Genomic DNA, 27,993 nt, shown 5'->3' on the forward strand with positions numbered 1-27,993 from the left:
GGGGCCCTCGTGGCTTCCCGCCCGTCCGCACGCCCCTGGGGCGGGCCTCTCCGCCACTTCTCATAAAGTGGGTCCCTGGTTCTTCGCCGCCCGTGGCCGAGGGACCGGGAGCCGGGTGTTCCTGCGCGTTCGCGCCGTGCGCCAGGAGCAGCCCCGCAGGTTCGGAAGCCGCCGCTGCGCGCAGCCCGCGCCCGCCTGCGCCCGCCAGCCATGCTCCGACCCTCGGCGGCGGCGGCCGCGCTCCTGGTGTCTCTGGCCGGTGAGTGACTTCCCTGGGTAGCCCTGCCAGGTCGGGTTCTCTTGAATCGCGTTTGGATGTCCCTGACTTTGGCCAGGCAGGACGGGCTGCAGATCCCGCGCCTGAGGTTGTGGATCCTTCCTCCGGAAAACGCCTCCAACTTGCCCCTTCCAGGTGTGGGGCGCCGCTCGTTCCCGCCAAGGGCTTTCGTAGCTGGACGTGTTTTAGGTGAAACAGGTAGAGTAGAAGAGGAGGCTCAAATGGATTCTGGGCACCCATCAGGGAGAGTCTGCGAAATCACTTAGGTTTAGGAGAGGGACATAGAGCCCGGGCTTAGAAATGGGAGCTCTCTGTGATCTGGAAAAAGCATAGCTCGCTTTTCCTATTTTTCTCCCATGGAGGGGCTGTGCTTGTATCAGAGCACAGGGAACTGCGAAGATGCTTCATCGGGGTGGTCTAACTTGCCTTTTCAGACAGGTGTAAGCCAGGGCCTCAAGATGGAAACAAACTGTCGAAAGCTGCTGTCGCACGGAAGATTCAGGATGCTATCTGGGAAGCAGAGCTTATAACAATCTGAGAGGTCTTCAGAAAGTTTATGGAAAATGCGTATTATGAAAGAACCGTGCATAGATTTCAAATGGGTCTTTGGCATCAAAATAGAGTTGTCCTTTTTTAAGATTGATTTTATTTATCTGAAAGGCAGAGTGACAGAGATAGAGGGAGAGACAGAGATCTTCCCATCTGCTGGTTCATTCCCCCAAACCGCCTCAACTGCTGGGACTGGGATGGGCCAAATCCAGAAGCCTGCAACTCCAAGCAGGGCTCCCACGTGGGTGGCAGGGACCCAAGTACCTGGAGCATCTTCTGTGTTCCCAGGCATATTAGCAGGGAGTTGGATCAGAAGCAGAGCAGTTGGGACTTGAACTGATGCTCTGATATGGGATGCTGGTGTCACAGGCAGCGGCTTACCTCACCCTGCCACAATGCCAGCCCCCTTAGGCTTATCTTTTAATTCCACTGTCTATAGTACCCTTGTGTATGTGTGTGTGTGTGTGTGTGTGGTTTTAAGATTTATTTGTTTATTTGAAAGGCAGAGCTACAGAGGGGTAGATGGAGAGAGAGAGAGAGAGAGAGAGAGAGAGAGAAAGTCTTCTACCCACTGGTTCACTCCCCAAATGGGTGCAATGGTCTGATCTGAAGCCAGGAGTCAGGAGCTTCCTCCAGGTCTCCCAAGCTGGTGCAGGGCCCAAGGACTTGGGCTATCCTCCACTACTTTCCTAGGCCTTAGCAGAGAGCTGCATGGGAAGTGGAGCAGCAGGGACTCACCAGCACCCATATGGGATGCCAGCACTGCAGACGGCAGATCTACCCACCACCACCACAGTGCCGGCCCCCCATACCCTTGTGTTTTATAAACCCCAATCCCTGGCTTTCACTGGAGCATTTTTCTAACTAGGATGTTGGGTGCTGTTACTGTGTTCACTAGTTCATTCCCAGTTCCTCCCAGAACCACTGGAATTGGCTGTGTGGGACGACTTGCTTTATCCAGGCTGCCCTGTAACAGGCTCAGATGAGGCACATGGTGGCCCGTGGTTGTGACATCAATGTTGGGTGTTGTCACAGCAGTGTGAAGGGTCGTGCCACTGCCCTACTGCAGGCTGGCTTTCCTGTGCCGTGCTTTCAGAATTAAAGGGCCATGTTCTCTGAACAGAAGAAGCCATTGCTGCATTTTACAGGGCAAGCAAGTCAAAAAACAAAGCAACAATTCCAGCTAGTAGTAACCCCACACACACAATGGCCGCCAATTGGCTGACAGGTGACTGACAGGTCCAGGACCCCAGGGACTTCTGACAAGTGCAAGGCCAAGAGGAGGAGAAACGGCCCCTTCTCCTTCCCTGTCTGAACGGTAGTACTCAGAGGTGAGCAAAGCAGAAGCTGAGAGGTTCCTCCTCAGAAGTGACCTCTCTCTGCCCTGGGACAGATGGTGCCTGCATGGCCTTTGAGGGGTTGACGCTCATGGCAGGCAAGCCCACCCACCGTGCCTGGCCTGTTGAGTGCTCAGCTCCCTCCCTGACCTCTCCCAGGGGTGCTGGGAAGACAGACTGAGCCAGCATCTGCCGAGAGCAGCCCTGCTGCCTTCGCTCAGCTCTGTCCATCCCACTTCTCCCCCTTCACCTGTGCCACCTGCTGACCGCACGCCGTGGGAACAGTGATGGCCGCCACTTCCTGTGTGCCAGCACTGTCCTGGGCGCTGTATCACACAACCAGCTAGTGAGGAACACACTTTGCTTGTGAGGAAGTGGAGGCAGAGGAAGAGGTGTAATAATTTGTCCGCTGTCACATAGCTGGCCAGTGACAGAGTTGTGCTCTGAACTAGGGTCTGCGCCTGCAGCAGCTGTCTGCTCTCTGCTAGCCTGTCTTACTTCTAAGAATCCTGAAAATAGGTGCTATCATTGTCCCATTTTACAGATGAGGGTGCTGAGGCAAAGGCTCGTGGTTTCCCAGTTATCAAGTGGCAGCCCTGTGACTGGCATTTAAGAAGTCTGGCTTTTGGGTTCCTGGTCTGCACAGGTGTCCTACATGGTACTGGGTGCCTAGATTCAAGAAATGCTTGTTGAGTTGGATATGAACAAAGGGCACTAGAATTTTTGCAAAGGGAAGCCTAGCTTCTAGGTGAACTAGAGGAGTAATCTTTATGCTGTCACTTGTCTTCCCTGCTCTCAAATTCTTCCCCGTTGAAGTTCATATCAGTGAACTCAGCTGTGTGTCCGGGACAAGAACAAAATAACAGTGGCTTAAGCCAGACAGCTGTTTGTTATTCTCTCATATGCAAACACGACCACAAGAATTCATACTGCTTTCAGCGAGGGGGCTCATCGTCGGCGATCTCCCATCATACGAGTATATATAACTTCCAGCTTTGTGGTCTCCTCGTGGTTCCATATGTCTGTGGGATCTCCAGCCATCACAAACAAGGTTGAAGAAGGCAAAACAGTAAGAAGCAGGCTACCTGGGTAACTGAGCGCCCTTCAAGCAACCTTTTCAGAAGGCCCGCAGGACCCTGTCACTTGTATTGCTTTGCCCAAAACTCAGTTGCACATGCCCAAGCCCAGAGAGGAGGCTCGGGCATGGCGCTCTGTAAGTACTCAGCTTAAACTCAACGTTCTGCAAGGAAGGAGCAAGGGGAGTCTGGATTTGGCACGGCAGCCCAGAGCGCCTTCTGTTCTAGAGTTTCCTTTCCCTCTTGGCTGTGCTCTGCTGGGGCTGCTTGGGCTCTGGGCAAGGTGCTTGGGGGTGGGGATGGACTCCAGCCCCACACCTGGACATGGCCATGAACCTCCAGTTACCACCCCCCCCATAAGAGCACTGCAGGCAAAGTGCAGTCTCCATGTCCTGCTCGGCCTGTGCCCCCTCTGCCCGCTGCTCCACACTCCCTGTGTTCTTGTCACGCTGAGCCCCAACAGCCCACCCGATGCACCAGGCTGCTGAAGCCTCCATGTTTTATCCTTCCTCTTCCTCCTGTCTGGAAGACCGTCTCTCCTCCCTTGACTGCCTGAAGACTTTCTCCTTGTGTTGCATTCCTCGCCCCCACCCCACACTCCCGTCGCACTGGGGCTGGATGATAACCCTTGTTCCAGTGAGGAGTGTGCAGGGGCTTAGAGCTCCCTGCACCAGTGCCTGGCATGAGCCTGCCTTGAAGGCCTTTACAGATCCAGTGAGCTGGGTGCGGCAGGGAGGCCGCTCGAGGGCAATCCGGGGAGTGACTGCTGGTCAGGGAAATAACCGAGGAAAGAGGTCATCCTGAGCCCTTGCACGATCGCTGATTTCCCCCGGGGACTGGGCAGTGACTCATCTCAGCCCCTCCTGCCGGTCACAGGGGAACCAAAACCTTCTCACGCCTCGTGCTGCAGGTGGCCAGCTAGAAGAGTCCGAGCAGTGCACCAAGACCCTGGGTTACTACTCGGGATTTGAGTTTCCCGAATCCTGGAGAGGGGATGCTGAGGTGGGGAAGGTTGGTAGATCAGTGAGTGAACTCCAGTGCTGTGTTATTTTTGTTTTAAAGATTTATTTATTTATTTGAAAGTCAGAGTTATACGGAGAAAGAAGGAGAGAGAGAGAGAGAGAGAGAGAGAGAGAGAGAAAGAGAGAGAGAGAGAGAGGTCTTCTATCTGCTGGTTCACTCCCCAAATGGCTGCAATGGCCGGGGCTGAGCCGATCTGAAGCCAGGAGCTTCTTCTGAGTCTCCCACATAGGCGCAGGGACCCAAGGATTTGGGCCATCTTCTACTGCTTTCCCAGGCCATAGCAGAGAGATGGATGGGAAGTGGAGCAACCTGGACTCAAACTAGTGCCCATATGGGATGCCAGCACTGGAGGTGGCGGCTTTACCTGCTATGCCACAATACCTGCCCCCAGTGCTGTGTTCTTTTAATACTGGGAAGGTCAAGACAGATTTTGAGCTATGCCCTAAACTTGCTTCTGCCCCCTTCCCTCTTACATAAGACCAGTGACCTTGAATGAACTTGTGGCAATTAAAGGTCCCATTTAAAAACCATGCCCCAGTTTTGGCCTACTCCATATAAACCCTGTCAGTTTTCCATCTCATCACCTGCCCATCTTCTGTAACCCACACAAGGAGAAATTCTTTAGGCAGACAAGAGGGTAGATGGTATTCCAGACAGGAGGAAGAGTACTGGCAAAACATGGAAGCTTCAGGAGCCCTGTATACCTGGAGGGGAGGAGAGAGTCAAGGAGAAGAAGGAGAAGGGGACTGTGAGTGTGATTCAGTCCCTAGTGTGATTTGGTCTGTACCACAGCAGTGAACTTGGCTCCTTGGTGCAGCTCCCTGCCAACCCAGCCTTTTGTCCACCATCCACACTCATCCCAACGGCACACCTGCATGCCAGAGCAGACACCACGACTACCATCCCCTCCAGTCGTCTGCCAAGGCTTCCTACACGCCAAACTCATACCCTGATGGGGTACCATGAGTTTCCTTGACTGGTTTGAGTGCTATTCATTCATTTGTGAGTGACAAAGTGTTTTTTTTTTTCTTTTTCATTTGAGTTCATTCATCACTTCTGAAAGGGGAGTTCTAATTGCATCTCATAAAGGTGCCCGCTTTTTAAAGGGTGTGCTGTTGCGTTTAGTTATTTCTACTTGGTTGAGATAATCTGCTTTAATTTACAAGGAATTTAGCAAGCATGTGATAACCTCCCAAAGAGAACACCAGGCATATGGTTCCCAGGCTGTGGAAGCTCTCTGTGGCAATCTTTACTTCTTATCGGCAGATATTTCTAGAAATCACATCTGACAGTGATTTCTCTTTCTTTGTAGTAATAGCATATACCAAGTGCAGTTCTTATTGGCTCCTGATCAAAGAACCAGGAATTCATATTTAGCTCAAATTAATTGTTAAAATAAATCTTCAACAGAAGTCACCTCCATAACAACTGTGGAGGTGAAAAATCGTCCTCCAAGCTCTACGATGTAGATGTCAAGGTCCCATCTATAGTAACCTTAAAATCTACAACTGTCAAGTTGCATTTAATTTATTCAAGTGCATAAATTAGATACAAAGAAGACTCCTAAACAGTAATCTCAAATCACTTCATGGCAATAACTCTTTTTAAAAAGTTATCCAAGGCTATTTGAACTGATGCTTTTATCTTTCCCATTTTGCAAACCAGGTATACAGAAATGAGTATGCGGGTGAGGGCCTGTTTTGTTTTTTTTTTTTTTTTTTGACAGGCAGAGTGGACAGTGAGAGAGAGAGACAGAGAGAAAGGTTTTCCTTTGCCGTTGGTTCGCCCTCCAATGGCCGCCGCGGTTGGCGAGCTGTGGCCAGCGCACCGTGCTGATCTGATGGCAGGAGCCAGGTGCTTCTCCTGGTCTCCCATGGGGTGCAGGGCCCAAGCACTTGGGCCATCCTCCACTGCACTCCCTGGCCACAGCAGAGAGCTGGCCTGGAAGAGGGGCAACCGGGACAGAAACTGGTGCCCCGACCGGGACTAGAACCCGGTGTGCCGGCGCCGCAAGGCGGAGGATGAGCCTAGTGAGCCGCAGCGCCGGCTCATGGGCCTGTTTTATATCAGAAGGACAAGGAAGACTTTTAGAGAGCTGGGATTTAAGCCAAAGCAGGAAGCACAGCCCACCTAATAACAGAGCAATTATGACTTAATTTCTTTCTTGGATGAGAAAGGCCAAGCCACTCAAAGAGTGGAGTAAGGAAGTGGCACACACTCGCCTATATTTAGAAAAACAACTGGTGAATGATAAAAAGCAGAAGGGACCAGTGTTGTGGTGCAGTGGGTTAGGTTGTCTGTAGTGCCGACATCCCGTATGAGTGCTTGTTCAGGCCCTGGCTGCTCCACTTCTGATCCAGCTCCCTGTAATGCTCCTGGGAAAGCAGTAGACCATGGCCCAAGTGCTTGGGTCCCTACTACCCACATAGGAGAACTGGATAGAGTTCCAGGCTCCTGGCTTCAGCCTAGTCCAGCCCCAGCTGTTGTGGCCATTTGGAGAATGAACCAGCAGATGGAAGATCTCTCTCTCTCCTTCTCCCTCTCCCTTTTCCTCTCTCTCTCTGTAACTATGCCTTTAAAATAGATAAATAAATAAATAAATAATGTTAAGAAGCAGAAGGGACTATATTGTAAGGAAATGAGTCTCCCATCATTGGGGGTAATTAAGCTTAGCTTGTGTAACACATAGGAAAGATTCCTAGGAACCATTCATGCATCAGGTTAGTGTTTGTGCAAGATGATCTTTAAGACTCCTTGCAGATCTCAGGTTGTTTGATATGAAGCTATGAAACTCTATAAAACCTGTAAATTGTCATTATCCAAGGTGCCGGATCATCAGCGCAGCTGTTTACCTAGGAGCACTGTCGGGGTGGGTACTTCACAAAGTCTGTGGGGAAAATAGAATTAAAAGATAAATTTAGGCCGGTGCCGCAGCTCACTAGGCTAATCCTCCGCCTTGCGGTGCCGGCACACCAGGTTCTAGTCCCGGTCGGGGCACCAGTTTCTGTCCCGGTTGCCCCTCTTCCAGGCCAGCTCTCTGCTGTGGCCAGAGAGTGCAGTGGAGGATGGCCCAAGTGCTTGGGCCCTGCACCCCATGGGAGACCAGGAGAAGCACCTGGCTCCTGCCATCGGATCAGCGCAGTGCGCCGGCCACAGCGCGCCTACCACGGTGGCCATTGGAGGGTGAACCAATGGCAAAAGAAAGACCTTTCTCTCTGTCTGTCTCTCACTGTCCACTCTGCCTGTCAAAAAAAAAAAAAAAGATAAATTTATTGTGGTGCAAAATTTTGCAAAATCCAAGCATACAGGGAGTCTTCAAAAGTTCATGGAAAGTTATGAAAGAACTATGCATGGATGTCAAGTTGGTTCCTTTATTTTTTTTTTTTTGTTTTTGCATCAAAATAACCTTATGTTTTAATTCTGTTTTTGCATGCTTTTTAAAGTACTTATTTGGTGTTGACTGGTTTCACATTTGAAGGTGGGTAGTGAAAGATGCATTGACACTTAGATATTTAGCTGAGTGCAATCGCTTTGTGTATTAGGACCAAGCCCCATCCAGACAAAGGGGCTGAGTGCAGACAAATGTGTGCAGTATGATCACTCCCCTGTAAAAAACCTGAGTACAACCGAAACATTACAGTTGTAGCCTAGTGATGGAGTCTCTGGCGATCTTCTGTTTGTGGTTATAGCCTCGTGAATGTCCCTCAAATCTAAAACTATGCATGTTATTATTTTTTTTTTAATGACCAATAAGTTGTTGTTCTAACACTTTTGTTTCCTAATTCCCAGTAACTTTGCAGGATGGCAGCCAAATGAGTGCAAAGGCTTTTCCAGAAATCAGAGGCCATCTTCAGCCCACGACAGCAGCAACAACACAGGCCAGAGCACAACCTTCTCTCCAGCAGCCAACTCGCCAAGTGCCTTACAACACTTCACCGGCAAGTTCAACAGAGGGGCTCATCACCTCTCCAACGACTGCCACTGGCACCGCCCCTGAGAACTCAACAACACACACAGTAGAAATCCCAACTGCCCCAGCAACTACCAAAAGTACCCCGTCTACCATCCCAACTGCTATCTATACCCTCGTCACAACTCAGGCCACACCCAACAACTCACACACAGCTGCTCCAGTCACAGAGGCTACAATTGGTCCCAGCTTAGCCACTCATTCCCAGCTACCCACCACCATCCCACAAGGCCATACAACCAGAAGCAGTCCATCCACTGTCAGCCACACACCTGGGAAAACCACCCAACCCAGTAAGCAGACCACTGTTGTGACAACTCGGACCAAAGCACCACAAAGAAACACAACCAGTCAGAAGTCTATCCAGCCCTCCCAGGCCCCACGAACAGCTACAACGGCACACAATGACACCTGGACCACTTCCCCTGCCTATATACCTAGTGGGCCCACCCTTGCACCTCAGCCTTCGTCAGCCAAGACTGGAATTTATCAAGTTCTAAATGGAAGCAGACTCTGTATAAAAGCGGAGATGGGGTTAGAGCTTATTGTTCAAGACAAGGAGTCGGTAAGCTGGGGTCGTCGGGCTGTAACACCATCTGCAAAAGGCTTGAGTGGAGTTTGTCTTGCTAGACGTGAGCACTCTGGTGCATCTGTGCCTTTGAATGAAAATAAATAGCTATGAGCTCATCTTTCTCCACAGTGCTCCATTAGAAGATCTGGGGTAGTGATTAAGATGTTGCTTGGGACACCCTCATCATATTGGAGGGTCTGGGTTTGAGCCTCAGCTCCACTTCTGATTCTAACTTCCTGTTAATGTGCAATCGGGGAGGTAGAAGTGATGGCTCAAATGGTTATGTCCATGCCTTCTATGTGGGAAATGTAGATTGAGTTCCTGGCTTTTGGTTTTGGCCTCACCCAGTTATGACTGTTGTGGAAGTCTAGGGAGTGAACCAGCGGATGGAAGACCTCTGTCTGACATTCAAGTAAATAAATAAGTGAAGACTTTTTTAAAAGATTTATTTATTTATTTGAAAGCCAGAGTTACACAGAGAGAGGAGAGGCAGAGAGAGAGAGAGAGGTCTTCCATCCGCTGGTTCACTCCCCAATTGGCTGCAACAGCTGGAGCTGCCCCAATCCAAAGCCAGGAGTCAGGAGCTTCCTCCAGGTCTCCCATGCAGGTGCAGGGGCCCAAAGACTTGAGCCATCTTCTACTACTTTCCCAGGCCACAGCAGAGAGCTGGATCAGAAGTGGAACAGCTGGACCCATATGGGATGCTGGCACTTCAGGCAGCGGCTTTACCCGTTAAACCACAGCACCAGCCCCCAGTAAGTGAAAACATTTTAAACAGTGACTACGCGCTGGCGCTGTGGCTCACTTGGCTAATCCTCTGCCTGCGGCACCAGCACCCCGGGTTCTAGTCCCGATTGGGGCGCCAGATTCTGTCCCAGTTGCTCCTCTTCCAGTCCAGCTCTCTGCTGTGGCCCGGGAGGGCAGTGGAGGATGACCCAAGTGCTTGGGCCCTGCACCTGCATGGGAGACCAGGAGGAAGCACCTGGCTCCTGGCTTTGGATCGGCGCAGTGCGCCGGCCATTTGAGAAGTGAACCAACAGAAGGAAGACCTTTCTCTCTCTCTCACTGTCTAACTCTGCCTGTCAAAAACAAACAAACAAACAAAAAAAAAACAGTGACTATGTCTTAGAATATGTGTGAAAATAGAACCCAGTAGTGACTGGAGGCAGGAAGGCACACACCTAAAACTTAAACATGCACACACTCCCTTCTAGCTAGCTAACATGGGTGGTGTTGGGGGATGTTCAGTGTTGATCCCAGCCTGGCCTGACCACTCCAGATGACTTCCAAGCCCAGCTCCTTCTCTGTGAAATGAGCGATGGTCTTTGTAGTTCTGGGCAGCTGTGACATTAATATGGAAAAATCTAGATGAACAAAAAGATCATGGAAGAATGGGTACGATTATTGGAGTTACTAAAGGATTCATCATAAAAATAACTTTCCCTTTTTGCACATTTTTTTAATGATTTCAAATAAGTCTTCCACACCTGGATTGTTATTTGAGACAGAAGTACCTTGGAGAGCAAACCCTCCCCGGGGTAACTTTCAACTTGCTTAAGGAAAGTCACATTCCGTGCAGTTTATCAGGAATACAGCTGCCATGAATTATCTATCAAACAACTCCTCTTGGTAAGTAGGAGAAATCTCTCCTTAAGAAAGCTTTTTTTTCAGGGGCCGGCGCTGTGGCGCAGCAGGTTAACACCCTGGCCTGAAGTGTCGGCATTCCATACGGGCGCCAGTTCTAGTCCCGGCTGCTCCTCTTTCAATCCAGCTCTCTGCTATGGCCTAGGAAAGCAGTGGAGGATGGCCCAAGCCCTTGGGACCCTGCACCCACGTGGGAGACCCCAAGGAAGTTTTTGGCTCCTAGCTTCAGATTGACGCAACTCCGGTTGTTGCGGCCATCTGGGGAGTGAACCAGCAGATGGAAGGCCTCTCTCTGTAACTCTGTCTTTCAAATAAATAAATATTTGGAAATAGAAAAAGAAAAAAAGAAAGCTTTTGGAGGTAACAGTTTGGAAGTGCGAGGATGGGGACTTCGCGGTGCTCAAGGGAATACCCTCTCAGCCTTAGCTTTGGGCTCTCTGTGCCTGCAGTTCCCTCGCCAGGGTTTCCTTCTAAACCTCACTGAGCTCATCTGTCTTATTTATTCTAGGTTTTTTCACCTCAGAGATACTTCAACATTGACCCCAACACAACCCAAGCTTCTGGGAACTGTGGCTGCCGAAAATCCAACCTTCTCTTGAGTTTCCACTGCGGATTTGTGAATCTGACATTTACCAGGGTAAGGCGAGAGCTCCTTGGTGGTAACCAACTCCAGCGTGGCTTCCCCTCTGCCACACCCTGGGACCCGGTGATGCAATCCCACACTTGAGTTTAAGGCCCAGAAGAATAAATCTGAGAGCCTTTTGAGGTCTGTGTGATAAGATGAGGGCCTGGGGAGGGAGAGGAGGGAAGTGTCGACATCTCCTGTTTGCCTTCCTCTCCCTCAGCCCCCTCTGTGTAGCCCAAGGAGGCCTTCAGTGCCTCTTAGGGGAGACTTGGCCTCGGGGCACCAAACCACCCATGCCCTTTGCAGCCGCCCAAAGGAGGAAGTTGTACACATCAACAGATCCCTAGAAATTCCTGGTGAACCCCAGAGAAACAAGATCATTCTAAGACCAAAAGCAAATGTCAGAATGGGTTCTTTCCAACCATGGTGGGCAAAAATCAGGGACTAACCAGGCACTGGGCTTTCCAGACCATCTTCCGGAAGTGTGTTGACAATGAGGGGGAGTGGCCAGAGCGTGGGCCTTGAAGTCAGTCGGTCAGTCACCAATTCAGCTCTGTCACTTGCTCTCCTTGTGACACTGGACAGGCAATTTAACCCTTCCAAGCTGAATCGTGTTATCTGACAAATGAGGGCAGAGGAATTAGTAGTCAGCTCTGTAAAGAGCATGCGCATAGACAGCCAGTGGCTGTAACTGCAGTGAGAGAGATGGGCAAATGCTCTGGGGCCTGGGTGAAGCCGTGCCCTCACTCTGCAGGGCAGACTTGCCCCTGCTTGCCCCAAGGTGTCTCTGAGTAGGCCAAGTGAGAGTCGGGGAGGGAGGAGGCATGGTAGCACCCTTCAGCTGGGATCTGCTGCCTGATCATGGGCTAGCTGAGGACTGTTCCCTCATGTTTAAAATGGCAACACGGCCGGCGCCGCGGCTCACTAGGCTAATCCTCCGCCTTGCGGCGCCGGCACACCGGGTTCTAGTCCCGGTCGGGGCGCCGGATTCTGTCCCTGTTGCTCCTCTTCCAGGCCAGCTCTCTGCTGTGGCCAAGGAGTGCAGTGGAGGATGGCCCAAGTGCTTGGGCCCTGCACCCCATGGGAGACCAGGAGAAGCACCTGGCTCCTGGCTTCGGATCAGCGCGGTGCGCCAGCCGCAGCGGCCATTGGAGGGTGAACCAACGGCAAAAGGAAGACCTTTCTCTCTGTCTGTCTCTCACTGTCCACTCTGCCTGTCAAAAAAAAAAAAAAAAAAAAAAAAAAGGCAACACTCACACCTACCTAGCAGGACGCCATGGAGGATTAGAAATGGAGTGTGTAAACTGTCTAGCACAAGGTGTGGCACTTAACCACCATCCAAGGACACAGTTAGAACAAATTCAGTTTAAAAGTCTCGCTTGGCCTTTATTTGTGACACTGGGATTTGCTGTGATGTGTCATTCTATAGAATAGAATGCGTGTTCTGAGGAACTGAGCCAAGGAGGTTGGCTGTACTGACAGAAAAAGGCTAAAGAGAGCAGAAATAAGAAGCGGTTTGGTCATGTCAAAGTTCCTTTTCCTGTAGAGGCTGGGGCGGGGTGGGAGGGTGGGTACTTCCTTACCAAGCTAACTAAAACTGGCTTGTTTAGGGATTCTCTCTCTCTCTCTCTCTCTCTCTCTCTCTCTCTCTCTTCCCTGATCTCTTGGAAGGTCAAATAAACAACCAAGTTTCAACGTGCTGGCCTGGAATTTCGGCATGAGTGGCTTCATTTTGGTGTAACCTGTTGGGCCTGGTGCAGGAGCGAGCCCCATCCAGACCGATGGCCTCCATACATTTTATTATTTAACACCATGTTCAGGAAAGGGTGTGGCTATGGTTGTTGTTGTTAATAACTTGGTCTCAAAGGCTTTATCCTCCTGGAGGACGCTTTTCTCCAAAAGTAGGGATGAACTTGAGAAGTCAGAGATTCCCTTTGGGTGCCAAGAGGGAAAGACATAACCCCCCACATCAGAAGAGGGAGACTTCGTGCTCTCTCCCTGGGCATTTGAAATTAAACTGTAGAACAACAGAGGTGTCAGGAATTTCTTAAAAAGCCACCAAATGGCAGAAGAGACAGACATAAGCATTTGTGCTTTAGTTCAGGGCCCAATCCCACCTGTACCACTGCCCGGACCCCTGTGTGCGTAGCGGCCTACGGGAAGGTAGCAGAAACCCCCAGCATTTGTGGATGGCAGGCCTCAGGTGGAACTGCAAACAGGCTCTCCTTGGACCCTTCAGCCTCTCCTTTTGTTACTTTCCTCTGTCTCCTTTTGCTCCGGTCTGGCCTTCCCGATGCCTCCTGGCTGGATTCAGTTGGATCAAACTCCACCCAAATGTTGAGTTCTTGCCTTTCTTAAAATTCTATGTGCCTTACCTGCCCCTCCCTCCCTCTCTCCCTCCCCCCCCCCCCCCCCCCGGCCAGGCATGAGTGATGAGATAGAGCTAGAAGAACAAGCAGGTTCTCCCTTCCTCATGACCTCTTCCAGCCGCCTTCAGAGCTGCAGTCGTTGCATTTCCTGCCAATTTGCCTTTTTCCTACCATTCTCCAGTCCCATTCCCCAGCACTTGACCTTATCCAGAGCAGGTAAGCAAAGAGGCTCACAGAAGGTGAAAATGCTCACAGCCTTAGTGCTCTTGCAGCATTTCTGCGTTTAAAAAAGGAACTTGCATATGAACCCTGCCAGAGAAGTCTTTGTGTCTTGGATTAGCCCTAAAAAGCTTGATTCTTGTGGAACAGGAAATATCTTCTAATGAGGGCTAGCTTCACGGGCATGCAACCTGTGTGTTTAGAAGGGTTCATGCCTCCTTTAATATTTTTTGCTATTGCCTTTTGAAATTCTGAATGATTTTTGAACCAGAAACTCTACATTTTCACTTTGTACTGGGCCCAGACCTGCTTTCTATAGAGGGCTTTAAGCTCCAAGTGCATTTCAGGGAGTGTCTTAGAAATGTCTCACATAACGAATTTTTGGTCTATACCCACATATCCCAGATCGCATGGAGGAAAACTTAGGACAGGATCCTGAAGGCAGGATCTTGCTTCCTGACCAGCAAGCTAGGTAACTCTGAGGTGGATTCTGAACTCTTCTGAGCCTCTTTGTTCTCAGCTGTAGAATGGGCTGATGATATTTGTCCTGACTTGTTGTGATGGTCAGTGAGACGGTGAGGTCAGGTGAGTGCATGCACCTGGCCAACTGTGAGATCCTTACCGAATGCCAAGCCTACTTTCCTTAGGCAAGAGCAGATCTGGGAGATGCGAAAGGGAAGGGAAGATTCTAGGAGGTCTCCTGGGGGGGTTGCCTCATCAGTCATTGTTCTCCTGCTGTTCCTTAGATCGTTCTCACAGTGCAGCCCAATCAGTTTCTAAAAGCGAAGGCCTGCTCCTGTCACTGTCCTCCTGTCAAGTCCCTTTAATGGAGCTTCTTTGCCCTTAGGATGGGGAGAGGGCCTTGTAACTGTGGGCCCTGGAGTACAGGTCTCTCTTAGGCTAAAAAAGAGCCCCAGACAAAGAATAAGCTGAATAAATGGTATGTGAAAGCAAACCAAAAAGGAGTTGGGTCACAGATGTTTCGCTGTTGGACCACAGATGCTCCAAGCATGTTGTTCAACTGCTTTTGAGACCCTGAGACTGAACACCTCGAGGGGCGCCACCAGGTCTTCTCCAAGGACCTACACAGGAGTTTCAAAAAGTTCTTGGAAAATACATATTAAGGAAGAAGCATGCATGGATTTCAAAGTGTTTGGCAACAAAGTAAGCTTATCATTTAATTCTACTTTCCACTGACTTTAAAAAAGATTTATTTATTTATTTATTTTATTTGAAAGGAAGAGTAACACACAGAGAAGAAGAGAGAGATTGGTAGTTTGTTTCTCCTGGTTCACTTCCCAAAAGGCTACAAAGGCTCAGGCTGGGCCAGGCTGAAACCAGGAGCCTGGAACTCCAAGTGGGTCTCCCAGGTGGGGTCCAAGTACATGGGCCCTCATCTGTTGCTTTTCTGAGGTGTGTTAGCAGGGAACTGGATCAGAAGCAGAGCAGCCAGAAATGGAACCAGCACTCCAAGATGTGATGCTGGTCTTGTGAGCAGTGGCTTAATCTGCTACAGCACAACACTGGCCTCTCCATGAACTTCACAAACCCCTTCCTAGAATGCCTGGCGTGGGTGACTATAAAAGAGTGAAAGCCGGACTTGAGGGCGGGCATTTGGGTGCAGTGGTTTAGATGCTGCTTGTATCCTGTATCAGAGTGCCTGGTTCAAGTCCTGGCTCTGGTTTGAATCCAACTTCCTGCTAATGTGCACCCTTGGGAGGCAGCAGATGGTGACACAAGTAGTTAAGTCCCTGCTGTGCACTGGGAGACCTGGATGGAGTTTTGAGCTCCTGGCTTTGGCCTGGCCCAACCCTGGCTGTTGTGGGCATTTGGGAAGTGAACCAGTTGGTACAAGATCTCTGTTTCTCAGTCTTTCAAATAAAATAAATAAATGAAAAAGCTAGACTTGGATACACTCAGCTTTGAGGTAATATCTTTTATGTTTGTGACCTTGGGCAACTCATTGAGTCTCTTTTGCTTCTCATAGTTATTGCGAGGAGTAAATAGAGCCAGGCACAGAAGTACCCGCAAAACATTATTGAAATCCATGCATCGCTCTTTCACAACATGCATTTTCCGAAGATCCTCATGGTCTTCAGATCCATGTGCATGGATCTCAAAAATGCCTTGCAAAACAATAAACTTGTCTTTTAACGGAAAGATTAACACACTCTGTTTTGCAGGATGAAAAATCATATTACATCAGTGAAGTGGGAGCCCTTTTGATGGTCTCCAATCCAGGTTAGTACTTAGAGAATGGCTGATCTGCCCATGATGATGCTGTATCTGCTGTCAACTCATTTTTCATCCAGTTGAATCTGCTAATCTTTGATGCTGTTTTCAGAAAGCAGAGAGAGTAACCAGCAATATAGCTCTGGGGGAACTTGCTCCAACTTTGTGTGCTTCCGTTGGCCACCTGCTCATGAAGGAGGTTGGGTTAGATTATATCAGAAATCATTCTGAGCAACAATCGTTCAGTGTCTTTTTGACAGATTTGCTGTTGATCGTTCAATTTACTGTATAGTCTTGGAAAGGTGCCAAGCCCGGTCTGTATTAGGCAAGGGGGATCCATAATTATCTGAACCAATAGCTTCTGCCATCATGGAGCTTACATGCTAGAAGGAGGAGAGGACCAAAAACAAGCACATCAAATTATATGCTGTTAAGTTCTACACCAGCAGGGGAAATGGAGAGGGATGGAAAGATACTTTAGATAGAACCTTGGAGGAACCCTCAGCGGAGGAAGGCCCCTTTGAGAGGTGGGATTAAGAGAGATGTATCTCCCATTAGGGCCTGGGGAAGCTCTTTCCAGATGGCAGCACAGCATTTGCACAGACCCTCAGGAGTGAGTTTGCCAGGATGTAGAAGGACCAGCAGTGTGCCCCGAGAGGACAGCTAGGCCTCAGCCTGCAGGGCCTGTTTGCAGGGCAAGGTCAGGACTTTGGATTTCATTCTAACGTGTGAAAGGATGCCATCAGAGGTCCTGGTATAGGTTGAGCATCTCTACCCCAAAAATATGAAATCCAAAGTGTGCCAGAGTCCAAAATTTTTGGAGCACTAAATGATGTGGCAAGTAGAAGATTCTGCATTGGATACCATGGGGTGGGACCCAGTCAAAATATGCACAAATAATTAAAATATTATACAGAATTACCTTCAGGCTATATGTGTAAGGTATACATGAAACATAAATGAATTTTGTGTTTAAACTTGGGTCCCATCCCCAAGAAAGCTCATTAAATATCTTCAGATATTCCAAAATCTGAAAAGGTCTGAAATGTGAAACAATTCTGATCACCAACATTTAGGATGAGAGATACTCAGCTTGTATCAGATCTACATTTACAGTTCCACTTTGGTGCTATAGGGAGAATTGCCCTCGGTGGGGCAAGTTAAAAGAATTCCTACAATGTTTGATTGTAGAGAAGTAAAGCTTCCAATCAAGTCTGATGTACTAGGAGTATTCGTGTCTGTTTTCTCCTTTCCAAAGTTGTATCTTTGGCCCAGCTTAAATACTATTCTATTAATTAAGAAACCTATAAAGAAACTTCCTAAGAAATGAAAATATAGAGCAGTGTGTACTTAAAATATAAACTATATTATATTGATACTGGCCAAAAGGATTTCATCACTGATTATTGCTTACACATAAGTAAAAGGTCTTAGTTGAGAACTCATGGTAATCCATATTAACTCACCTAGATCTATCTTTTCATATGGGCCAGGGAATACATAGTGTGAGTGCTAGCATGAAGGACCTAAGTTATCATTTGCCATGACCAGATTTTACTGATAAGGTAGCTATCCCTCAAGAGGCAAGGGCAGGAATCATTAGGATAGAAATTAATTTAGAGGTTGAAGGAAAGAGGGGGGCGGCTCTTGGTCCTGATGATGAAGGTTCAGCAGCAGCAGCAGGAGTGCACTAGTCCCAGGAATGGTTTCCCACGGCCACAGTGCTGGTGGTATCAGTCACAGTTATCGGCTGTGACGGCAGCTGTGGTGTCAGTGAGGACGCCAGTAGTAGATTATTGCAGCATAGAACACACAATACGGTGGTGCACACACAGAATCCAGTGTATCACGTGGGGCACCTGCAGGAGTCGGTGCCAACTCGTTGACTTGTCATGTGAGTATTTCTTACTATCAATTTTAAGGGAGATCAGATGGTAGGCTCCTCTGACCAGCGAATTTTTCTCCCATTTAAGAAGCCAAAGTATAGTCAGAAGGGTATTGTTGAGCATGGAATTAGAGCAATGGAGTTCACTGTATGATTAAAATGTTTAACTCCATCTGCCTTGAAGCAACTACTGCCTTGTAGGGTGAGGCGAGCCTGTGAGCAGGTCCTTCCCCCCACCGACAGCACTCTGATGGAAAGAGGTGGGCCTCTCCTGTCTGTTTCTGTGGGTTGGTTTTTCTTTCTGCTATATTCATACATTCCATCTGGTTGCACGCAAATTCTCCATTGCTGACTCTGCTGTCTCTGTTCTGATTCACTAGGGGTTCATGTGACTGAATGTCTCAGAGAGCAATTTCACTTCACTTACTCCTAAAGTTTTTTGTTGGTGCATCTCTGTAGCCCCCAGCCATCAACACTAGCTCCTACCAACTCTGTCCCCAGTGATTGAAAATAACTGAAGAGGGTTGGGTGTCTGGCCTAGTAGTTAAGACTCAGCTGAGATGCTGGCATCCTACATTGGAGCACGTGGGGTCCATTCCTGGTTCCAGCTCCTGATTCCAGCTTTTTGCCAACACAGACTTGGAGGCAGTGGTAATGGCTCAAGTAATGGGGTTCCTGCCACCCATGTGGGAGACCTGGGTTGAGTTCCCAGTTCCTGGCTTTGGCCGCAGCCCAGCCCCTGGCCATTGTGGGCCTTTGAGGAGTGACTGGGAGCATGCACACTCTCTGTGTCCTTCTCTCTCTTTCCCTCCTCTCTTTTTCTCCTCCCCCCCACCCCGCCATCCCTCAAACAAAAATAAAATAAAATATAAAACAACTGGGGTTTGGAGTTGTGGTGCAGCAGGTTCAGCCATCACTTGGGGAGGCTAGCATCCCATATATGAGTGCAGGTTCAAGTCCCAGCTTCTACCTAATGTACAGGGGAAGGCTGTGGGTGGTGGGTCAAGTGCTTGGTTCCTGATCCCATGTGGGAGACCTGGATGGAGCTCTTGGCTCCTGGCAGCAGCCTGTCCCAGCCCTGGCTGTTGTGGCCATTTGGAGAGTGAACCAGTCGATGGAAGATCTCTCTCTCTCTCTCACTCTCTCTCTCTTTGTCACTCTGCCTTTCAAATAAATAAGTAAATATACCTACATCTATACAACAGCTGAAGGAAACATGCCCCAGAGTTTTCACCGCAGTATTCTCCTGTCCACTCCAAACACTACCTGGAGGTCTCTGACAGCACGCAGTGTCTCCCTGGGGAGAAGGTGGCTGCCCCCGCAGAGAGCCCCGTGGAAGGAGGGCTTTTCACTGCCCTGGGCAGCCCGGCAGCAGTGGGAACGTGACAGATGGCTGTGTGGATCCTCATGCCTCACTGTTTCTTCTCAGAGAAAACATACCAAGGGATGAAGAGTGCCGTGGTGTTCGAGACGCTGATCGGGCATTCCTTCAAGTGTGTGAGTGAACAGAGCCTCCAGCTGTCGCCCCTGCTCCAGCTGAGAACCACCAACGTCCAACTCCAGGCCTTCGATTTTGAAGGGGACCGCTTTGGAAATGGTAAGTCGAGGGTGCATCAGGTCAGAAAAGCAAACTTTGGGGACTCAGGGACAGGTTCAAGGTGTGTTCGGTCAGGGGCAAGAATCCCCGTGAGCTTCCCGGCAACATATATTCCACATGGTTCTTAGGGCCGAGTTTCTCTGGCCACCTCTCCCTCCCACCCCAAAACCACCAGACACCTGCACCCATGCATGCCCACAGCTCGCCTGCAGCAGGGGACATCTCCCCTGTGGGACCGACACACACATTCTCACTCATAGAAACACCCACCCTGCCTCGGACCAGCACAGAGCACAGTCCCCAGTCTCCCCGGGACAAGCTCCCAGACCTGGTAACACTCAAGCATGCTTGGAAAACAAAGATCCCGAGTATCCGTGATGTCAGAATGGACCCTCCCCAGCCACAGAGGGCAGAGAGCCAAGTGTGGTCGTTCAAGATGGGGACCAACGTGACCCGCTCTGCTTGGTTCCGAGCTGCTTTTTCTTAGTGTAGAGTTCATCGCCTTCTGATTTCTGCTCTGAGTTCCTACTGCCACACTCAGAAGGAAACTGGGCTTTGGCGGAGCGCCAGGGATGGTCCAGGGTGACTTTCCAGAAAAGTCCTTGTCTCCCTGCCGGGCAGTCAGTGTTGGCTGGGTTTCTCCGTGTGATTCTTTTCTACATACCAAGTCATGGACGTCAGTCTCTGTGACACCCTCTTGTAAGAACCCAATCTGTTATAAGTTCTCGAGGATCAAAACCAGATTTAGCTTGAGGTGTAGTTGATTTGCTTTGAGTTCCGTGATAAAGCAAGAGGCAGGTGTAGCGGAAAATGTTTCCTTAGTGCCAAGTGTTTCAGGAAGGAAGCACTTGGGCGCTGCTCGCCTTGGGCCCCCTGATTTCCCTAGGACTTTTCTGAGTCTTGCAGCCTCTGCTTTCGGCCTGCACCTTTCTCATAGGGGCGAAGATTCAATATGAAAGCTGGCTAGTAGGCATAGTCCCACTCTGTCTCTACCCTCAAAACGTCTCAGGTTGGGAAAGGGTTATTTTTACAATCCACTGGGAAGCTTTGGAAAGCCTCCGAAACCAACGATGGGATCTCGGCATCAGGTGTGCACCTGCTCTTCTTGCTGTCGGCACCGCCGAGAAGCAGCGAGTGAGCAGGTCCGGGAGCTCACTGGGCACACGTGGCCTGCCCTCAGCGGTGCTCACAGGGAGATGCAAGCAAGCTCCGCCTTCACCGGTCGTCGGGGCACAGCGCCCCAACACAGGCTTCCCGGCTGTCCCGCCTCCTCCGCACAAAGCCCTCCGAAAGATTTCTCTTGTTCACTCCTCATCCATGGCGTCAGCTCAAGCCCCTGTGCAGAGCCTTTGCGCTTTAGATTTCACTCACATTGCTCAAATGTGAAGACGTACGTCATTCCGTAAATAGCAGTTGCTTCCAGAGGGAAGAGATGGGGGCCGGGAGCACGTCACTCTACCACGTGGTGTTAGGAAGACGCCAGCGGAAAGCGTGGGTAACACTGCGTTGGGTGGCGAGACGGGGGTGCAGAGAATCCTGACGGGCGGGTGACATTTAAACAGGGGCTCGAGGGACCAGGGAGGAGTGAGCCAACGTGAGAGCTCAGCCTTGTCGCGGAGACTGTCCCCAGCTGTGGACTGCTGCCTTTCCATCTCCCCAAATCCTGGAGCCTGCGGAAGGTTTTCTTTAGCCTTCCTTGCCTTTCGCTGGCCAAGCCGCCCTTCGGAAAAGCACCAGGTTTGAGGAGCCCGCCTGGGCTCGGCGGCTCTGCGCAGGACCAGTCTGTCTCCGCAGAGGCGTACCTGGGCTGCGCCCACCACCTCTGAGCCCAGACTCGGATTTCCTTCCCAGCAGCGCCCCCTGCCCCAGACCCGCGGAGTCCTCATTCCTCCGGCGTGCGGTCTGGGGTCCGCCCCTGAATGGCCTCCCTCAGGAACCACCAGCGCCACCCATTTCAGACCCACGGGAAGGCGACCCTTTCTCCTCCCCGTCTTCAGCTCCCTGTTGAGTGAGGCAGCAGGTGGGAGGCCCGGGCGCTCCGGCTCCCCCTCGGTGTCCTGGCCTGGGAAGCTGAGGCAGACAGGGGCGGTGCCAGGCGCAGCATTTGGGGCCGGCCTGTAACACCTGTTACTCTGACTTCAATTACAGCGGATGAATGCTTCCGTGACAGAAACAGGAGAGAAATCCCCGTGGCTATCGGCCTGAGTTTCACGGCTTTGCTGGTCATTTTGCTAACGGCGTGCCTGGTGGCCAGAAAGAGGCCCAGTAGAGGATATGAACGCATGTAGAGACCTGCCTTCAGACGCAGCAAGGTCCAGGCGCTGGGGAACCTGCGCCCCCCCACCCCCAGGCCCTTGGGGAGCCCTCAGTTTCCGCCCCACGGCTCCTCTGCCGGCTCTGGCGAGGCCAGCGCCACCCCCCCCCCCCCCCCCCGCCTTTGGCTTGGACACCATAGTCCACACCTAAGTCAGACCGGCTGACTTCTAGAATTAGGGAGCAAGAGGCACACACGTGAATGAGAAGGAGAAAGCAAAATCCCAAAGTGAAATTATTGCAGAGGACATTTTCAAGTTGCGTTGATTTTTCATATACATTTTAAAGAATCTACTCTTCTGGTTTCTTTTAAATAACACTTTTTAAAAAAGCAATCCCTTTCAAAATAGATTATAAAGTGAGTTTAAACTCTTGAGTTTTACTCCAATTTTTGGGGGGGGGGTAGGAAAAGAAAGGACATCTTTACTTAGCATTTTCTTTTTCCCAGAAACCTTTTATTTAAGGAGTACAAACTATACATTTCATAATTACAAGTTTAGGAACATGGTGATTACTGCAATTTTGATTTACTTACATTGTAGATGCTCTTCATATGGTAGGTTTTTTTGTAATAAAGGACATAGTGTACCCTATGATAATGTATTATTAGTTAAAAAAGAAAAGTCTTAGGGAGCTGCCTCATTTCACTTCCTAAATGGGAAACACATACGAAAGATCTTGGCAAACAAAACAGATTCAATAGATGTTAGGTCTCCAATTCCTTCTGTTTTATTTGTCGTCTGTCTTATGAACACGTCCTCCTGGTGTGTCTCCGTTTTTCTTGGCTACTATCCTGTCCTTGTCAGTTTATTCATTTGGGCCATGGCAGGAGAGCAGGCAGGTGGGAAACGGGGAGCAGGAGGCAGACCTGCCTGGGGGAGGCTGAGTACAACCGGCTTTGTTTTTTAGCAAACAGTCACACAAAATTGCTACACCAGAAAGCTCCTGAGTGGGAGTGATGGGTAAAGGAGGACAAAAAACTATTAAAATACAGCTGGGGATGTTATTTTTCATTTTCTGTTGCACTGACAGTTTCGTTTGGGGCTTTTGTGAGAAAAGGGAAAATAATGGATTTCTAGAAATTCTTAGCTGATTTTATGACCAGGAAGTTTTCTGGGTGGTTGTTGTTCTACATTTTCCAGAGGTGCCACTCATTTTTAATAGGAAGTTTATGAAATTTAGCAACATCTCTAACTATTGCTTATCTAGGAAGAGTACTGGCTCCCCCCCACACCCCGAGGTATTCTAGTTCTCCCCCACTTTCTTGGAAGTGAGGGGGTGGAGAGGGCATAGGGCACTTTTAAGAGAACATTAAGAGCCCCTTAAGACGCGTGGAGTGTCAGGAAATGGCCCCCCTTAAAGCAGGAGAGGTTGATGAGAACCTGAGGCCTGAGGTCGAGTGATCCAGCCTTAGCCAAGGCGTGGCTGCGGAGAGAGGCAGCCTCTTCCTCCCCTTCAGGCAGCACCTGCTCCGCACTCTCAGGTGCCCAAGGTGAAGGGCACTGGAAGAGCTTTGTAGTGCCCAGCGCAAGGTGTTTATTTGCTGTGCTGCTGACCATGTGCCCCAGAAAGGTGCGTTTCCAATCTGTGGAAATGCCTCCCACAGCAGAGAAACGAACAGGCAGAACTTAAGAGGAGGGGGCTGGAGGTTCGTGGAGCAGCAGCCCCCACCCTCAGTTCCAGTTTCCTGCTAATGTGCCTCCTGAGAGGCAGCAGCTGATGGCCCAGGTCGCTGGCCCTGCCACCCACAGAGTAGACCTGGGTTGAGTTCCTGGTTCCTGGCTCTGGCCCAGCCCAGTCGTAGCCATGGCAGGCATTTGGGGGAGTGAACTAGCAGATGGGAGACCTTTCTGTCTTTGTCTATCTCTCCTTCTTTCTATTCCTCTCAAATAAATAAAATACATAATTTTTTTTTAAAAGTGGGGGCCGGTACTGTGGCATAGTTTGTAAAGCCGCTGCCTGTGGCGCTGGCATCTCATATGGGCACTGGTTCTAGTCCCGGCTGCTCCACTTCTGATCCAGCTCTCTGCTATTGCCTGGGAAAGCAGTAGAGGATGGCCCAAGTCCTTGGGCCCCTGCACCTGTGTGGGAGACCCAGAAGAAGCTCCTGGCTCCTGGCTTTGGATCAGCACAGCTGTGGCCATTGCAGTAATTTGGGGAGTGCACCAGCAGATGGGAGACCTCTTTCTCTGTGTTTCCTTCTCTCTGTCTGTAACTCTGCATTTCAAATAAATAAAATAATTCTTTAAAAAAGTGAAGTGAAGAGTAAAGGGATAGACGGTTCATTTTAATTTTCCTAACATCTTGAATGAGTTCTTTTGGGTGACCGCTACTGCCTAGGCCCTGGTTATCTAAACCACCACCTCTAATACCAACTGTTCTTTTTTTTTTTTTTTTAAAGATTTATTTATTTATTTGAAAGGCAGAGTTATACACAGAGAAAGAGAGAGGCAGATCCAGAGAGACAGAGAGATCTTCCATCTGCTGGTTCACTCCCCAAATGGCCACAACAGCTGCAGCTGAGCCCATCTGAAGCCAGGAACTAGGAGCTTCTTCTGGGTCTCCCACATGGGTGCAGGGTCCCAGGTACTTTGGCCATCTTCTACTGCTTTCCCAGGCCATCAGCAGAGAGCTGGCTCAGAAGTGGATCAGCGGGACTTGAGCCGGCACACCCATATGGGATGCTGGCACTGCAGGCGGTGGCTTTACCCACTATGTCACGGCGCCGGCCCCATCATCTGTTCTTAATCCAGTGATGAAGACCGACGATTTCATCGGAAAGGGCAGTGAAGAAATGCTCAGGTGCATTGTCCACTTGCATTGTCCCACTTTGTGCAGGGGAGAATGGAAGGCGACAGAGCCAGGCTTCTCGTCCTGCCTCCCCCTCTCCCCACCACAAATATCCACCCCAAGAAGCCTATAAGGGAAGAAATTCTGTGAGCTTGTGCTTGGCTTCCTAAACCTAGAGAGAGAAAAGGAATGGGTTTCTCTGTCTTCCTTTCTAACCTAGGAGGCGCACATGGTTCCCAGGAGGTCTAGGAATGGTGAGCACAGGAACTGAGGCCACTGAACTAGGGGACTAGTCCCAAACCCAGGGAGAGCTCCAGGCTGCAGCCATCTCCAGGCTACAGTAAGAGGTAGAATCCAAGGTCTAGCTTAAAGGAAACCTTAACGGGTCGCAGGTGCAATGGGCAGAAAGACCGTAGGAAACTCCATTTCTGCACTGACATGCATGAGCACGAGGGAAACAAGTCGAACGGCCACTTTGCAGAACTACGGCAGCCAAGGCCCGCGCAGTAAATCGCAGTTAATCAGAGGAGGGAGGGTGTACTAATTTTCGAGGCCTGTCCTAACCAGGCACCACGGACTGTTGCCCTAACAACACCTGGACGCCTCCAGCAGCAGACATCTGTGCTCTCCTAGTTCAGGAGGCTCGAAGGCCAAGGGCAAGGTGTTGGCAATGTCGGGGGCCCCGGAGGCCTCTCTCCATGGCTGCGGGTGGCCTGCATCCTCACGTGGCCTTCCTCTGCCTATTCTGTCTCCAAACAGCCTCTTCTTAGAAGGACAGCACTCCTGCTGGGTTAATGGCCTCCTTAGAGACCTGCAGCCCTGATAGGGTCATGTTCTGTGGTCCTTTGGTTAGGGCTTGAACAAAGGAATGGCAGAGGAGACACAGTTGTTTTCCTTCTATGAAATTCAACTAAGATCCAAATCAACAACTTATAAAATCACACTTGTCTGATCCTGTTTAAATGAAAGTACTTGTGTTTCTCTACTCGTTTATAATTCCAAAGAAAGATGCCTGAAATAATGTTTGTGTTAGCAATGACAGTTTCTGGGTGCATGTTTTTGGGGTGACAGGCTCTTACTTTTCATTGGTGATTTTCTTGATTATTTTAATGATTTGTAATGTGCACAAGCTGCTCATTAAAAATAAAATGACTTTTCTTTAAGTATGCACATGAGTACACACACACACACACAGAAAGCAAATCCCTGGAAAGGGATGGTGGTTCATTGAAGTAGAGCTTCAGTGATTGAATAACAACTTCTCCTTATGTACTCATCTGCATTTTAAAAAAGGTTTAAACAATGTTAACTTAGACAATTGAATAATTTAACAAAATTACATGGAAGGTAAAAGTTGCCTTCTAGTTCCATCTCAGATTTTTGTGTATCTTTTCACAGTGGACACACACACACACACACACGTATCAGTTTTGGTTCATGTGATGCTTCATGGATCTTGGAGAAATTTTTTCATATCACACTGGGACTACCACCTTCTTTCAGTGGCTGCATTGTATTCCATTGGATGAATACCATTTAAAATTTTCAAAAAACTTTTAATTTTTAATTCTCTCTTTAAATGGACATTATTGTAAATGCCTTTTATAATTGTGTGGCCATGTCTTTAGTGTAAATTCCTAGAGCTGGAATAAATAGATATGTGCTTTCTATTTTTAATTTTGTGGCTTTTTTCCAACTCATTTTAGTTTCTTGTCAAATTTCTTCCTTATTTAGAAAATTTAGATAATAACCAGAGTACCATGAACTCCACCAGATTCTCGTGAAAAGCAGCACCCCCCACCCCACCCGGGGAGACCAAGCACTTTCAGCTAATCTTAGCAATGTCTCCTGGTGGTTGGCTCTATAATTCTACAAAATTAAAAAACTTATCACACTATTCCTTAACTTGCCAGCTTTAGACTTTCTGCTGTGGCACATAAAGTTTTTTGGTTACAGCCCTATTTTTGGTTAAATCAAAAGCTATATTATAACTAAGCAAATGTTGTCTGTTGCCAAATCAAGTAGTGTACTAACAGCTTTTTTTCCTGAAATCTCCCATCTCCCCTGACCTCCTCTGACACTTGTTTTTGGACCCCAGGTACATAGAATTGGGTTAATGGTGATTCTTGGTTCAGGATACAAATTCAGTATTGGACCATGCAAAGACCTTACACATACATCTTCTTATCTATCCCTGAAGAGAGAGAGTTAGGTCTGCACCTGCTTACCCTTCTCTCCCAAACATCCCCCACACTGAGTATTCTATCAAGTTCCCCCTCTCCCCAGGCCCCTGCATCTTTCTCCAGTTTATTCAAGTTGTTTTTGTGAAATGCATGAAGTTTGTATTTCTTAAACAGAAGGTTTCGGGGTGGGGGGGTGACTAATTAGTGGCTGATCCAATCAGTGACAGCTTTAAATGAATTAAGCAATTGCTCTCTAATGGAATAAAGAAAAACCAGTCTTGATAAGTTCTCCAATTTCATTTCTAAATCATTTGGTCTATTTTCTAACGTTAGCTAAAAGTAGCACAAGAAAGCGTCAGAAGCCCTGAAGAAGGTTTTAAAAGTGGGGAAGCATCACAGGTTGTTGAGAGATCATCTGAAACCTTGTGGCAGAATTGGGCTCTAGGGTGGGCACCCTCCGCTCTGCAGGAGACATTGCCCGGGCTTCAGGAAAGGGGGCTAACGATTAGGGGACAGTAAGTGCTGAGAAGATGAGGTTATTTTACCTACCTGCAGACACTCACTTATTGTCTACTTTATACATGAGGTAAATGAAGTGCCCAAGGTCACATCGTTTGCTGGAGTTGGAATTGAAAGTCGAGTCCGGAGCACTGGTTCTTCCAGCTCCAGCCCGCCTCCTGGTCTGTCATCGCCATCTCACCTGCATGTCGTGTTTGTTTTTTCTCTTAGTGGATGAGTGTTCGTCTGACTACACAGTTGTGCTGCCCATCATTGGGGCCGTCGTGGTGGGTCTCTGCCTTGTGGGTATGGGTGTCTATAGAATCCGCCTAAAGTGCCGAGCATCCGGATACCAGAGAATCTAATTGGTGCCCAGGGGAGATGAAAATCGTGGCGTTTGGAGGATTCTTTCATCGTGTCCAGAATGGTGGGGGCTTCTCTGAGAGTGTGGGTCCCCCAGAACATGTAAACTCCGATCTGCCGCTGAAACCAATGAGCCATTTGTTATCGAAGTTCACGCGGCACATCAGCGATGTCCAGTTTGGGGTTTTTTCTCATTTTGTGAAAGATTTCGCGAGCTCTTTAAGAGGATTTTCCAGTTTCCTTCAGCTTAGTTTAACCCAAGTCCACATGTGACATATGTTGAATTAACAGCAGGTATGTGAAGTGGCGTGTGCTTCCAAACGATGTCCCAAAGTGTCCATTTTAATTAATCTGCACGAGAGTTCTATTTTCCCTTTGATCCTTTCCACTTCAAAATGTCTTCTCTGTGTCTGTCAGTTGGCCTTCAGTGCTTTTGCTGTGTTTTGTGTGACGCACATACGATGCTGTGATA

The 27,993-nt window shown here is 49.2% G+C and overlaps 1 protein-coding gene across 1 annotated transcript; it reads left to right on the forward strand.

The window, feature by feature from the left end:
- Positions 1-194: 194 nt before the first annotated feature.
- On the forward strand, positions 195-27,523 carry LAMP3 (lysosomal associated membrane protein 3). The gene is made up of 7 exons (XM_062177683.1): positions 195-259; positions 8,052-8,246; positions 8,280-8,797; positions 10,956-11,084; positions 15,844-15,901; positions 19,207-19,374; positions 27,390-27,523. The coding sequence occupies exons 1-7, from the start codon at positions 211-213 to the stop codon at positions 27,521-27,523; spliced, it is 1,251 nt and encodes a 416-aa protein (XP_062033667.1). The 5' UTR covers positions 195-210.
- The last annotated feature ends 470 nt before the right edge of the window (positions 27,524-27,993 follow it).

This window comes from Lepus europaeus, chromosome 2 (assembly GCF_033115175.1).
Source record: "Lepus europaeus isolate LE1 chromosome 2, mLepTim1.pri, whole genome shotgun sequence".
Classification (NCBI taxonomy): Eukaryota; Metazoa; Chordata; class Mammalia; order Lagomorpha; family Leporidae; genus Lepus; species Lepus europaeus.